The 15,966-nt window shown below is 41.0% G+C and overlaps 1 protein-coding gene across 2 annotated transcripts in view; it reads left to right on the forward strand.

The window, feature by feature from the left end:
* The first annotated feature begins 414 nt into the window (after positions 1–414).
* The window catches only part of LOC147262865 (ninjurin-2-like), a 28,012-nt gene continuing 12,460 nt past the window's right edge, over positions 415–15,966 (forward strand). The window contains exon 1 of one of the 2 annotated variants that reach the window (XM_086202466.1): positions 415–719. In XM_086202466.1, the coding sequence (XP_086058592.1) occupies positions 624–719 (96 nt within the window). In that variant the 5' untranslated portion in view covers positions 415–623. The remainder of the gene's footprint in view (positions 720–15,966) is intronic. The other variant, XM_086202465.1, reaches the window with a different exon arrangement.

Genomic DNA, 15,966 nt, shown 5'->3' on the forward strand with positions numbered 1-15,966 from the left:
ACCTCTGGGGATGCTAATTTAAGGGTTGGCCTACAAAAATGTCTTCTTTTTTTTCCATTAATGCTTAAGTTGGTCAACCCATGTCACAAAAACATTTTCTCCTCACCTCTAGCGGTCCACACGTCATTCTGGCTGGCATGTGTTCCGAGGCCTTTTATAGAACCTGAGGGTCCCCTGGTTCAGGCAGCAGTAAACTTCCAACAGTGGCCTTTCAGTGTTTTAATAGGAGCATGTCAGACCTCCGTTAACAGAAATACGGCAGAATGTTTTTGTTGAGCAAATAGACACAAGTTGGTGTGGTCAGCCATTTGAACACAGGCTTCACAATGTTTACCTCATGTTCCATCATTCCAATATTGACAGATTTTTGAGATCAGGAGAGAGCGAGACATGCAGAAGGAGTGCTAGTGAGAGAGAGGAGACTGGTATGGGGGTGAATAAGCTGTTTGTTTGTCCCTCTGCTGTCCTCCCTGGCTTTGCCTGGTGCTTGGTGCCTGGCATCCAGGGTGATTTCCTTTCATAAGGACCACAGCTATCCTTGCATTAGCAGTTTTGCTGCTGTGGGGGCAACACCGAGAGCGTGTGAGTGATTGCCGTGTTGCTTGCTAACTATTGGCCTTATTATGCAGGGACTAGGGAAGACAGAGCGTGGGGAACAGGGCCGAGACATTGACCTGACATCGCTGAGATCCACCATGCCAGCCAGCGGCCCTCTACAGGTTAGTGCAGCTCTAAAAAAGAGAGTTGTGTGAAGGGAGGAGGGGAGAGACTGAACAGGGGGAGGAATGTAGATTCTACCACTTCTTCTTTTTTATTTCCTCCTCTTTCGTTATCCCTCTTCCCTTCACTCTTTCATCTCCTTTTCTCTCAGTCCCGGTTTATCTGTGACTCTGAATCGCCGCTCCCGTCTTAGCTTTGTCATAAAGCTGTGGAATGTCCTGCCTATGTGAGAGCTGGGGATCAGAAGGGTTGTTGCATGGCTCTCGCAGCATCTCCACTCTATTCTGAGACAAAGCTACACTAGCAACACCCATCAAATATCAATTAGGGCCCGGGTGTAAAGGCTAATAAAGTCCTGTAATGTAGTTTTGGGTCAACAGAGCAGCTACTCACTAATGCCAAGAAAAGGGGGTCAAGGTAGGGTCGAGGCCTTGATAGATCAGTGTATTAGTACTTGATTAGGAATCGAATGGAGATTTCCATTGTTATTCAAAAAGTTTTTTTCACATCTTTTCTCCTGAAATTTCCCTCAAACTCAGTATTCACCACAGGCTCCATAACACCAACGAATACTTCCTCCCCAGTGTTACGATTAATCTTTGAACTAGTGTCAGCACCGGCAGTGTTCCTGCCCGTCAACCAGCAGAGCTATCACTCACTGATATATTTAGCCACATAGTTATTGAAGTGTTTAACTGTGTGTGAGTGTGTGTGTGTGTGTGTGTGTGTGTGTGCCCGTGTCCTTGTGTATGCAAGTTGAAATGAGTGACACGGTGTCCGATGTTGGGGTAAAGGTGTAGCAAAGTGAAATGTTGTTCATATGGAACTTAAAGGATCATTTCTGTGATTTCTAGCTGTATTTTACCATCTTTAACAATTTGAATTGGATCGAGAGCACTAAAAGAAGCACCAGGGTATTTTTCAAATATTTCTTCTTAAAAAGACTCCTTTTTATTTTTTTTATTTTTTTTTTTTGCTCTAGCAAATTTATTTTTTGGGGGGCAGTTTCTCTGCATACTGATGTTAGGTTGACACAATAACTTAAACCGATAGAATTTTCCTCGAGGAAAATGCGCATGATTGAATTTTTTTTTTCCCCCTTCCCATTTATCTTCTATTGCTTTCAAAATAGTCATTTCTAACATGATGGTTTGCAAGTCACATACCTGCTGGATCTGCTATGTTCATCTTAAGACACGTATGGACGTCATCTTTTTCTATGTCACCCTCATAAAGAGTCACGAGTTGAGTTCTTTAAATGGTTGGGGGTTGCTGGTCTGTAGTGAATCTCCAGGGCATATCAGAACATTTAAGGGAGGTCTGTGTTGTGACAACATTCAGAGGAGTACTGGTTTTCTTTTCTTTCTTTTTCTTTTGTCCTGTTCTTTTAGGACTTTGCGCAACAACTGGGAAAGATTGAATGAAAAGTGAAGTAAAATAAAGGAGAATCACATAAATGCCTGCAAGTAATTTGAGCAACATTTTTAGGAACTTTATGCAGAACATTACGAGGCCCTTGAAAATACGATATTTCACAATATTTAAATCATAAATCATTCGAGTCTGGCATTCAAAGCATTTCTGCTGTTATATTGAGCCTGTTAAATATTACTGCGGCTGAAAGATGCCGCAATACATGTTGTAATTAAGTGCAGCACAACTTGAACGATCTAAGCAATAACAAAACCAAATACTTTTGACATCGACATGTTCAAGTGCTCCACTGAATGAAGATTTAAATGATCTTTTAACTCAGTAGCATTTTTGTCTTTCCTAGGTGAGTGCTGAGTTCATCTTTGCAAAAAAAATTGTATTTTTTTTAGTTTCGATATCAATTTATCATCTATTTCAACACCCGAGTCAAACTAAACTAGAAAGTAAAACGTGCACATGGCATATGTAGTTTTACCTCATGAATTGACAGTAGAAAACTCCAAAATGCTCTTCTCATGAATGCCAGCGTTGTACATTCAGCCAACCGCCAACTTTTTCCCCCCAGTGTGCTCAAGCAGAGGCACACGCATGCACGTACGCGCACAAACCACACATTCCATGTCATGTTTTGTTGAGTCACTTTTTAAATAATTCCATCTATAAAAACACCACCAAATCCGTTGACAGCGTCAGTCCCGTGCTCCCGTGACAGCGAGCACGTTCCTGCAGGAGCCAGAGCAGGTGCACATTAACCAGACTGCTAGGAGCTAATTTGTATCTTTAATGATAATAAACACTGCTATCACTGTTGGCAGGGCCAGCACCTTTACACACTGTTAGGATGAGGAACTATAGCACCATTCGGACGCCAGCAGCCACTAATGACCATATCATGTGGCTCAGAATGTAAATGTTTACACTCACGGACGCTGACTGGTCACCACAAATATTCACTTTGACTCCGGTGGCTTAATCATATGTAGGAAAGGGAGATACCCTGTCCCCAGAGTAGAAGGAAGTTTATGATTTGCGTGTACGGGGGTTTAAAGTGAACACGAGTGTGCGTGTGTGTGTGCGTGCCTGTGTGTGTATTGTGTGAAGCAATTGCTCTATCAGCATTACGCACATCCTGTGTGCCAATACCATGCTACGTAGCTGTATGGATTTGTAATAATCGCAGCATAATGCATCTCACGTGTTGTTTCAGCATGCAGATGCATGGTTGGTTGCTTCTGTAGATTCAGCAGTCAGAGCCTGTCACATTGTGGGAATAACTGTGAAATAGATATGCTCACAGTGAATACCAACTACTGCTTATAATTAGATGCGGCTTTGCTTAAAATCCGATACCTTCCCTGGTATTACACAATAATTACCAGTGAACAGCAGCCGGTACTTCTTGAAGGTTGTTGGTATTTCACATGGTCTCTTTCTTTCATTTTTGTGCCTCCGTGCCCTTGACAGCCTTAGAATGGAGGCATTATGTTTTTGGGTTCTGTTTATTCTTGAGCTACTAACAGAATACCTCAGGACTGCCTTAATGAAGTTGCTTCCGTTTTGGCTCAAATGTCCATTGGGACACGCAGATGAACTGAAAGCATTTTGGTGGATAAAGATGTAAGGTCGCCTTGCATGCTCACGATATTACATTTCAGAAAAAGAAAAAAAAAACTTTCAAGGAATTCTTTTTTCAAATTTGTCTCGAATCCCCACTTGAACGCAAAGATGAACTAAAAAGATTTTGAAGGTCAAAGGTCAAATTAGGTTTACGTGAACTCAAATCCTCACCTCTTCAGATATAGAAGGATAAGTGGGCTCAAGAATGAGAGGTAGTCAAAGTCAAAGGGACCTGTCTCTGTCTGATATTCATCCAACTTTCAATCTCATTATATTTCAGGAAATTTCTCGAAATTTTCCACACGCATCCACGGACACTGAGGAGTGACCAAAAACAATTTGGGGGGTCAAAGGTCATGTGACAGGCACACATTACAGAGCAGTATTTCTAGTTTTATGGCAGAAACATCCCACTATTAAACCAAAAAAACACTTTCTAGTGCTTTTGATCGGATGCACCAACCTCCATAGTTGTCCATCTTGTAGTGTGATTGATTGAGGCCGCTGCCTTTAATGATTTTGATAACATTTGTATTTATTGTATTTATCATAAAAAATGACAAATGTGAAAATCAGTTTGTCTCACTATGAGTTTGATGTTATGACAAAAGGAATCTTTCCAGGTTGTTCTTTTACTTTGAGCCAGATGATTTCAAAATACATTTTGACACACCCTAAAAACAGTTAAATTATGACAAATTCCAGTGTTACGTAAAAGAAAGTTACTTATAACACTCACCAACCCCACTAAAAGTATCATATTTTGTGCAATGAGCCAATAATGTGTTATGTAATGTTAATTTTCTGAGCTTTTTTTTTTTTTCTCTTTTTTTCTAAGAGATTATAGTTGCGACATTTGCCCGACTTGAACAATTTGGGCACACATTGGGATTTGAGCTGGATTTGCACTGTATAATCTGGTATGAGTGGAAACATGTCAAACAGTCACAGAGGACTTCAAATGCTGCCTCATACTCTCCGAGTTCATGTCAGTTTCTCAACACCCCGAGATAACGCTCTCAGCTCTCAAGTCTCAGAGTCCAAAGGGTGGCATGTAATTTGCTAAAATTGTATTTATGAGGTTTTTCATTCAGCAGCTGTGTGAAGCTGCCATGATGAATCTATTTCTATGGTGCGAGGGCTTTACACCCCTCAGTCAATTTCTATGTATAGAGCGCACCAGCGGGGTGTGGAGCAACTACACAGAATTAGCAGGAATCACACAGTCGCTCCAAGAACGGTAGTCATCTGACCCTTTCACAACATTGACGCTCATCTTTTGGAAGTCGGTTGCCGTGCCGACGAACCTGTTCTTCAGGGGGAGCTTCACGTGATGTTTTGAACCGCGGGATTGTGGGTATATATTGATCTCGTTTGTTTATTTTGAAATATAAGGTTAGGGGCACCTAGGTAGTATAGAGTTCTACTCCACTGCGTACCAACATGGGGGTCACTGGTTCAGTTCCTTACATTGCCTCTTGCATGGTTGGGTCCAAACACAATTAGTCCTGTCTACATGAGATGAGGGTTATGTGTTCTGGTCCCCATACTAGCACCTCCTCTGATCGGTCAAGGCACCTGTTCGGAGAGGAGGGTGATACTCCTACCTCCACCTGTGAGAGAGGAAGTGTACGGTAGTCCTCAATGCTCCACAGAGTAGAGGAGGAGGTCAAGCAAAGAGCAGGACAGCTTAATAAGGTGAATTTGCTATGTACAGTGGGGGAGTAAAAAATATCTAGAAAGGCCAAAAACAAAGAGAATTAAAAAAGGTAGTGTAAAAGTGCTGTGCTGCACCACCTATTAACCTGATCATTCTAGTCATTTTTAAACACGCTTTGCTCATTTTTTGGGTTCTTTTACAGAGTTCTATGTAGTTCCTGTCATTTCATAAACCTGGAAGGCAGCATACTTGAACAAAAAAACAACAACCAGCATATCTGTTGCTTAAGTAGTTTCTGATGAGGCTTGGGGGCAACTGTACATGAGATTTCCAGAGTTGGGGGGCGTCTCTGAGACTGGACCCCATGCACTGCAGATGTTGAAGGGTACTGTGTAACATGCGCTCCATTCTCACTCTGTGGAACGGATGTTGGACAAAACAATGTTTTTCACTGTGTTGATTGATTCAATATCTTCACCAACATGTGTCAATGCTAATCCACTAGCTACACCGAAATTACAAGGCGCACTATTTACAGTAAAGATGAAACTATACAGACAAATTGTTAGGGTTAGGACAAGAGAGAAGCATTTTGAGGATGTCAGACATTCTAAACTTGACGACAACAACATGTTGAAATTGACAAGCTTTTGAAATGATGTCTTATATATCTTAATTTGTGTAACTGAAAGAACTTCTTTTGTTATACATATCAAGTAAAGTGCTGGAAACTGAATTCAAGGTAACTCAAATGCGAATGGAACCAGAACCCTGGCTGCGTGTCCCTCCATTACCATCATCTCTCCCATCTCTTTCCCACTTGTCTCACCTCCCAGAATACATTGCTGCCACTCTGTTACTCTGTGTGTGTGTGTGTGTGTGTGTGTGTGTGTGTGCGTGCGCGTATGTGTGTGTAACCCCCTCTTGGCCCCTGTATGGCAAATGCCACATTCTGAGTGTGGACGTGAAGGAGGCAAATGTGTGTGAGTGTTTGTGTACTCGGTATTCATGTTGTGGGGACATGCAACCAGATTACACACTACATTGCGGGGACTCGCCTCCTTTTGAGGGCAAAATCGTTATGAAACTTTTCTTCTTGTGTCTGGTCTTGAGTCAGCGGTTAAGGTTAGGGTTTGGGAAGTAGTAGTTTGGATAATTCTCCAGGAAATTAATGTAAGTTTGTGTAAATACCTCAAATGTGACTTAAAGTTCCCCTCCAGGCAAAACTGTGTTTTCCTTCTTGTTCCCACAGTTAAATGTTTGAGATTCATGTTCAGAATAATACAATTTGACGCTACAACTCACAGAAGAAAGAACACATTTTCTCAACACACACACACACACACACACACTCACACACACAAATGTGGGTCTATGAGCAGGATTTGTGACATCACATGTGAGATGTCAAAAGTTGGAGCCTGCAGTTAAATAAAATCTTTTAAATAAGGGAGACTAATAGTTGGCATTTGATGTTTATGCAATTTCCAGCAAAAAAAACGAAACAAAAAAACCTGCCAGACACACATTGTTGTACACAATGGAGTGTTTTTATGTGGTTTTTAACACATGCGAAGCAGATCTTTAAAGTTTTTATCGTGACTTGAGAAAGACTTCATCAGCTGTACTCAGCAATCTACCTCGACCTGAAAGCAACTTGCAGTTATTCACACTTGTGATGAGGTCATACACACCCTGCGCACAATTACACTGTTAAACACCTGGAGAGACTCATGAGGCATCACGGCGTTGGTGATGAAGAGTTGCTGCTCCGGATGATCCGGTGTGAAAGGAGTGAAAGACTAACCGCTTTTGTAATCTTTGGAGTCAACAGCACATTTTCCAGACCACCGTGTTTCATGTTTTCTATTAAAGATCATTTATTTTGTTTTATTAAAAAAAATAACTGCAATGCTGAGACAAAAAAAAAGGATTAACTAAAAGAAGAAACTTGTTGTGTAGCTAGTCAAGTCTGTACAGTATTACGATTGTCATAGTGGAGGAAGTGGGGATGAAACATTTTTTGGATGTCTGTTCTCAAACCTATGGTAACAGAAACACAATGTACAGTAGCCTAGAGGGTCCAAACCAGCACCTCTTGTGTTTTTGCTCACTCCTGCTCCTGTCGGTATTGAGAATGGAGTATGAATTGAGAGACGATGTCTGTGACTTCCACTTGAGAAGGATTTAAAATCTTCACTCCACTGTCGACTTAAATGTTATTTTTAACCGTTCAGAGACGACGTTTGGCGTGTTAGCTAAATGATCATCCCTAAACCTTGAGCAGATTATTAAACACAAAATTAAATCTCCAAGTGGAGTTTTAAGCCAAGAATCTTGTCACACCTCTGTTGCTCATCCACTTGTTCCAGTCATATTTGCCAAGAAAGAACAGGAAACCCCCCTTTTCCAGTGCCAAGACTCCCCTGCTGGGATGCTATAATTCACAACAACTCACACGCAAATACACACACACATGCACGTATAAATCAAAAATATACACCAGACTTATAAATCCAAGTTGAATGTCTTCTAAACTCTGTTTTTCTTGGCATGTCTCGCCACACAGCGACTATCCTATGTAAATGAACATTTAACTGCAGCGGTTTGAGCTACCAAACATTTACAACTATCACTCAGAGATGTCTGGGAAACTGGATCGGAGCCAGACAAACAGCAAAATATGTTACCGCACATCTGTGGAAAAGCATCTGCCTTTTTCTCTCATTACAGTGTGCATCATCATCAGGGCTTTTACTGCTGTGGCAAGTCAACAAATTACCCACTGTAGTGTACAAAATACATTTGTTTGTATGTGTGCATGTGCGTGTGCGTGTGTGTGTGTGTGTGAATTGCAGAACTGACATATTTTATGTGTTTGAAAATTTGTTGCTACCTTTTCTGTGATGAAGTCAGAGAGGAAGTCATGATGAATGTGTGTGTTTTGGGTTTTGTTTGCTGAAGTGGTCAGTTGCATCACCTGGCAGTGGTTTTGAAATGAGGAAATGTGTGTGTGTGTGTGTGTGTGTGTGTGTGTGTGTGTGTGTGTGTGTGTGTGTTTGCGCAAGTACAAATATTTGCCCGTGCATAATACATCTTTGCGTGTGACAAGTTCACATTTCCCATCATCTTGACCTACATGTCTTACCATATGTGTGCCAAATAAGCATGATTTACATTTCCTCTATACGATCAAAGTAATTCACACACACACATTCACATTTTTAAAGCTTGTCAGCCACAGAAAGACAAGCTTGTCTGTATGTTTACTCAGGGTGGAAGACTCAGTGACCCAGTTCCATTACTGGTCACACTGGACTGGTTGAGCCGGCGTCAGTTGCAGTCACAGACTGCTGTGTGCGTCCCATGGTTTAACCTGACGCTTGGCTACTACTTGATATAATTAAACTACATTGAATGGCAGGGCTGGAAAGTACAGTAACAACCCATTCTGCGAATTCTCGAACCAGCACAGCGAGGTCTTTGTTCAGTGTTAGAATTTGCAAAATAAGGTCGGTCAAATGCAACCCAAGTAGATCGTGAACCTGTTAAAACAAAAATTTATTGACTCAAATGTTTTCAGAAACCTACTTTAGTCAGGCACCCAGGTCGGACAGGGCCTGGTTCGGTTCCTCCTGTCACCTCTGGCTTGTCCATGTAGGGAGGCAACGACCTGGACAGCTTGAAAGGGTGAATTTGTGATATAAAAATCCTCAAAAACATCGAAAAATAAACATAATTTGTTTTACCCTTTACTTATAAAATGAGATCGCTTGACACCTGGCTACCACATTGGCAACAGTCAAGCTAAAGACAGCTACAGAGTTCGCCATAGCCTGACAGCTAAACTGTAGCCTGTTAGCTTGTTTTTGCCAGCACACTTTCCTATCTCCAAAATCCAAAAGCTCCTTTTTTCAAAACACTCACAGCACGGTGGTGCAGTGGTCAGCACTGTCGCCCCACAGCAAGAAGGTTCCAGGTTCCACTCCCGGCTTGGGCACTGGATCTTCCTGTGTGGAGTCTCCATGTTCTCCCTGTTCCTGTGTGGGTTCTCTCTGGTACTCCAGCTTCCTCCCACAGTCCAAAGACATCAAGAGGGGACGAGGCTGATTGATACTCTAAATTGACTGTAGGTGTGACTGTGAGTGTGAATGGTTGTCTGTCTCTATGTGTTCGCCCTGTGATGGACTGGTGACCTGTCCAGGGTGAACCTCACCTCTCGCCTGAAGGCTGCTGGGATAGGCCCCAGCCCCCCCACCCCCCGCACCCTTAACAGGAATAAGCGGAAGAAAATTGATGGATGGATAATTCACGCACTAGTATAATCCATTAATTTAATTAGACTACTTATCTATTGTGCACTACTACTTCTTCAGTACTACCACCTCTACTGCACTACTACTTCCATCATGTTCTTTACGAGGCAACTCAGGATTCATTGGCAATTAATGGAAATAAGGCGTAAAGTTAATGTTTCTCATGCAGTAACTTGTATTTGAAATTCAGATTGCTATTTAGTTTTCATACCTTTAAATGATATAGTGCTTAAATTCATTATGTTCAGGGAATCAAGTCTCTACTGGTGAAAATAGTTTTGTCTCTTTTGATTATAAAACCTCAATCCCTACAGTCTGAGATGCAGTTTTGTTCGTGTTTTTGTGTTCGAGATCTGATGTCTTAGAGCTCAACGTGAGACAACCCTCAGTCTGATTATTCTGTTTTCATGACTACTAAAGTGACATTTACAAGTTTAAAGAATCAACAGAACTCGTAAAAAAAAAAAAGAAGAAAAGACTGTCATTTTAGTCATTTAGGTAATTACAGACTGCAGACATAATTTGTTCTGGGTGTTTACCATCTGCTGCTCTGCCTTTACAGCTGAGGGAAGAGAGACAGAGAAAGAGAACTGTGAGCAACTTTTGCATTTACTCCGAAATGTCGAAGGTTTGCTTGATTTACATATTTTGAAAATGTTCGAAATATTCGAAAAGTTTTCAACTGAATTCATCACCTACATGTTTGCCTATCGATGTATAGGTGACATTTTTCCAATTTATTCTTTCCATCAATGCATTCTAACCTCAAAGTTAAAGAGCGACACTCCCTGCTCGTTAAATAGTGACAGTTTAATTCTCCATCAAACCACTCCTTTGGTAACTTTGGCCCTTAGTGTAAACCTATTTGCGTCTATAGAAGCCAGATCTGTCCTTTGTTGATGATGTAACAAGACATGAGGATTTTGCAGAAGGAAAGAGGTGTTTGTTGAGTTGCAACCACAAGTTTATAATTTACTAGTCAAAACTCTGTAGCAATTGTGACTTGTGACAATTCAACAATCCGAACAATGACTCTAACCACAAATGGTTTACCCCACTTTCCGCAAGTTTTTAATTTATATATATATATATATATTTATTTTTTTTATATTTTTAAATGTGCCATAATCCTCAGAGCCAGACAAGATAATAGATACCCTTCTCTTCTCTGTGGTTGCATTAGGCAGCTGAGACCCACAGAGACATGCTAATTGCTAGTTAGCTTAGCACAATGAATGGTAGTGGGTGGGCGGGTTAGAAAAACTGTCAAAACTCATCAAATACTCTTTTCTCCATTGTGGTCTTTGCCTTCATTGATAGAACTCTGGTTTTATATATAACAAAAAAAGTTATGAAATTGAAATTTAATATCACCAGACACTGTAATTTGCTTAGTCTCCCCATGCTAAGCTAACTAGCAGTCGCTATGACTCTCAGGTCACTAATGCACACACAGAGTAGAAAAGGGCATCTATCTTCTTTTGTGAAAAGAAGCACCCCCCACCCCCCAATTAAAAAATTTTAATTGATTTAGTTTAGTTAAGTTTAGGCAAAGCAAACCAAGGGTTTGGGAAAGATTCTGTCAAGCCGAAAAACAAATGCTGTTGTAAGGACTGTTGCGCTCAGCTTCTCATAGTTATGTAAAAGGCTTTACGCTCAAGATAGTCTGCTTTGTCTCATACAGACACAAAAAGGGTGCCTTGCACACCGGTATCACACGCCAAGAGGCTGTATGCTTTGTGTTTTTCCATTATACTCTGCAATGGAATCCCATCAGCCCCCATTGCGTTTCTCTGCAGTCCTCCTAGTGTCTTTATCCGTCTCTCTTTAAATGTCTCACACAAACAGCAACATTTCTGGAACTCAGAAAGAAGGAATGCCCACATACACACACAAACAGAGAGGAAGGAAGTGTGTGTTGTAGAGGTTGATGAAGGCCAAGCTATAAAAGCCAGGAAGGCGCTCTGAGGAATATCCTGTGATGTCACACATGGTCGAGGTTAGTAGAAAGTGGAGTGAAAGAAGGAGATTTAAACCCCTGAACAGTTTCTGTGGTTGAAGCATTGTGTCAGAAAGTAAGAGCGAAAAAAAGATAACTAATGGCACTTCTCGAGAGCGACTTGTTCATTTCTGTGCACCTGAGCCTCCACCCATGTTGGTAACAACATACTGTACAGTTGTTTACAGTATATGTAGAGTATACACTCAAAACACACACATATCCTGGAGTACTATGTCCCACCCAGTTTTAGCCCTTGTTATCTCAACTCTTGTCTTGTTTATTTTGGATACAGGCATTATGAAATGACTGTAACTCAAGATCAAATTGTGGCAAACAGACTTTTCGCGTGAATGAATTATAATTACACCCAAGTACAGACCCTGTTAAGACTTGTTGTGTAATCACAGTGGTTGCTCCTTTACTCTAGGGATTGTTGGGTGACTCATACGTTTGGGAAAAAAAAGTACGTTTGTTGCTTTTTCCTGATACGTCAATGTTGTTGTTGTTGTTTTGTTCTTGTACCAAATGCGGGCCAAATACACACACGCACAAACACACAAACACACACACACACGCACAAGTATGCGAACACACACTTCATCATGAAGAGGAATGGAATGAAAAGATGATAAGGGCTCTCAAAATATTTAAATCAGCTCCAAAACTGGCTGCTGATTTTGGATCAAATTAAGAAGGTATTTGCGTAACAAGACTAAAACTAACATTTGTAAAATATTATTGACCAAAACCACTGAGCAGACACACTATAGGGATTTTTTTTTTTTTTAAGTGAGTTTGTAGGAGGTAGCAAGAGATAGTAAAGATTTCTAACCCTTTGGTAACTTTACATAAGCGCGTCTTCATTGCAGAGACGTCAAAATGTTACAAATACTGCTTACGTGTCTTTTTTTTACTCTTTTTATGAAATCAATGTCCATTTTCATGTACTCAAATAGATCAAAATAGTTACAGTTTTCTGTAACAGCAGTGTTACCTGTTGGTTGCTTTTACCAATAGATTGCTAGCATGACTTCAGGGTTGCACCATTGCCTTCTTTTTCTACATCCTTTTTTTTTTTTTTTTGCTTTCTTGCTCGGAATCACATATTTTATGATCTGGTTTCATCTGCTAGCTGTTGGGCTTAGGTTTTAGGCTTCCAACCCTTTAAATGATGTAGGTGAATCTGAATTGGGTTAGTCCCAAAAATCGGCGATTGCTTGTGTAACCGTTTGTCAGTGAAAGTGGCACCAGCTTAACGATCCTATGTTTTGAAATTCGGTGCGGCACAAATATTCCTCACAACTACTGTTCATTGGGGTCGATCTTTTTCGGTTGTCATCGCTGTAGAATACACAGCGTTGCAGCGAGGGTCATGAGTCAGTTTTAGTTTCTCAAGGTTTAAAGTGAGATGTTGAAATATTCCTAGTATTTGCTTCAGTGAGACGTCAAACTGTCTCATGGTCCAAACATGGTTTCATGGATGATTTCACACAGAAATCCATGTGTGTGTGTGCGCGCGCGCGCGTGTGTGTGTGCTCACGCGGGCGTGCGCTGCAGCAGTGGGGTGCCGCAGTGTTTCGACACACAACATTCCTTCAAACAGAAGGCCTGAAAACATCTGCACCTCCGAAGGATCTTTCAGCAACTAACTGTTGACCTCAGGGCTCCAGAAAAGAAGCAAAAACACAGCACTTTATCAGTTTTGTGACAACACGTGATGTACTTTACTTATCTTAACATTTTTTATAAAGCTAAAGAAATCCCACTGTTACTCTGGATTCAGGGTTTCGTTATCTCTGTCTCTTCGAAACAAATACATATTTCCAGAGCTTACAATGTTCTGGTTCACAGCTGATAAGACGGGTAAAATTTTATGACAAGTTAAACATCACAAAGGGGCGCAAGGAATTCCAAGTTAGCTGCCTTCGCTCTTCTAACAAAAGCTCTTTTGACATCCGTCCGTCCACTTTCCAAACATGCTTTCACTGTAATAAAAACTTCAAGCAAACACTCAACAATGCCAAGTGTTTTTATAACTCAACAAATCATGCTGGAGGGGACACACGTCTTTTTTAACATGGCTTTTTCAGAAGGTACATATGTAGGCCTTTATTCCTCTCAGACAGGATGTGGCGTGTGTGTGGTGTAAAGTATCTTGTGGTTAATATAAGAATGTGGATCTGTTAATGATGTCATACGGGGGTATGCCCCAAATAGCGAATAATCACAAAATAATACAAAAAAGAAATTCAAAAATCTGAGAAAAGTAACAGGACTGGATTGACTGAACAGGATTTACTACTTAAATTTGCTTTCAGTAGCCTGATACCCTTTTTTAAAAAAAAAAATAAAAAAAATTATATGACATCCATGTGTGTGCTTCTGTTCTGGTGGTCTCACTCAGGGGAGTTGGCAGCCGTGGTGTTATTGGTGTTATGGAGGACGGAGGTTAACACATGGTTGTCAAGACCTCAAACTGTCCACCGCAGCGGTCAGAATTGTCAGATGTGCGGCAGACAGAGAAGGTCTGAGTGACTTCAGATTGTATCCCCCCTGTTGTCAGAGCAGTCAGCCGTCAGAGCTAGCTAGTTGGTCTGGGCTAACCTGAGCTCTTGTTACAGAACATACTCGAGCTCCAGGTAGCATAAAAGCCCTCTGAGCCCTTAACCTTCTACTACGCTGATTGACAGCACATCGGCGGAGCAGCAACAGAATTCATGGCAGCAGAGTGATGCAGCCAGGTGCTTGTTCTTCATGCAGCGTAGCGCAGCGCATACAGCACCACTACAGTACCGGTACTCCAGTGAAGAGAGCATCACATGCAGTAATTTACATACAACTTTCCAGGTGAAGCAGTGCCACACGGATTCAAAAAGTGCTTTTGTGTACCAGTTCGCTAGCCAAGTCGAGTGTGTATGTAAATTAATCCGTCGATTGGTGTTTCTCAACCACTGGGCAGCGGTCCATGGGTGGGCTGTCAGCACCATTTAGTGGGCTGCAAAATACCAATTTATCAGTTCAGTTTATGCATGATAAAAAAAATCATTAAAATATCAATAAAATGACAACATACATACTTTAATGGAGCTATGTGTGTGAATGGAACGTATTAATATCAGTCATGATATATTAATGGAAGTATGTGTTCAGTCCCTATAGAATCCATAAAGATAATATTATCATATTGATAATAATAAACATAAACATCATCAATTTGAGATGCTAAGTTTGGTAAGCTAACTGGTATCATTCGGTATATTGCAGCAAATACTGGAAAAGCCTTTGGAGATTTACAATCGTGAAGAATCTTTTTGTTTTTATTGTACTGATTTGATTTCAGGGCTCCCACTGTATGACTTTTTCTCTGTGGTTTTGCTTTTAATGCGGCCTGATTGTTTCAAGTACTCTCGGCAGTTAACCCGTCCCCTCCTCGTGTATAAAACTATGTTTCAAAAACCAATACATTTGTCATTATATGATTCTTTTAAGGAAGGGAGGATTAAAAAAAAAACTGGTCTAAAGGATTTTATGATGTTAAGAAATTGCAGAATGTGATGATGAATTTCGGTCTTTTAAGTTTTCGCGACTGCTTGTGTAAAGCGGGTTCACTTTGGCATAAAATTCAAGCTTGGAGAGAAGCTGCAGTAATTTTCAGCACATTACATCTTCTGTCATTTAAAGTCCCGGGAGGGGGGTCGGGTTGGACTGACGGAGCTTCAGAGAGATTCGACTTTGTTATGAATCAGCGAGGTTCTCCATCTCTGCATTCTTGTCATTGCTACTTGTCGACACTGAAGTGAACAGAACTCACCACTTCAGTGAAGGCAGTTCCAAACCAGTTAGTATATTCCTGTTTGTGCCTGTGTTTGCATTGTTGCTATGACAGCTCGTCGTGTGTTTGAGATTCTGAACACACAAGTGGCATTTCATACACACACCCGGCACTCACTCACTCACACACACACACACACACACACACACACACTTTGGCAGACAAGCACTTATTGACACATCTGGCACACATTTCAAGGGTGTTTAGCGTTCCAGATGATGCTATTATAGTACGCAAACACGTCAAATTCTTACGCAATAGACTCAGAGGTCTGACGCCAAAAGAGAACCAGGTGTTTATGGGTTCTACTTCTAGAGGAACACACAAAAGTGCACCTGTGCTCAATGTCACAGTCTGCCTCTCGTATGATGGCTAAATCCATTCT

The sequence above is a fragment of the Aulostomus chinensis genome, chromosome 4 (assembly GCF_037954235.1).
Source record: "Aulostomus chinensis isolate RoL2024-O1b breed Wild chromosome 4, RoL_Achi_v1.0, whole genome shotgun sequence".
In the NCBI taxonomy this organism is placed as follows: Eukaryota; Metazoa; Chordata; class Actinopteri; order Syngnathiformes; family Aulostomidae; genus Aulostomus; species Aulostomus chinensis.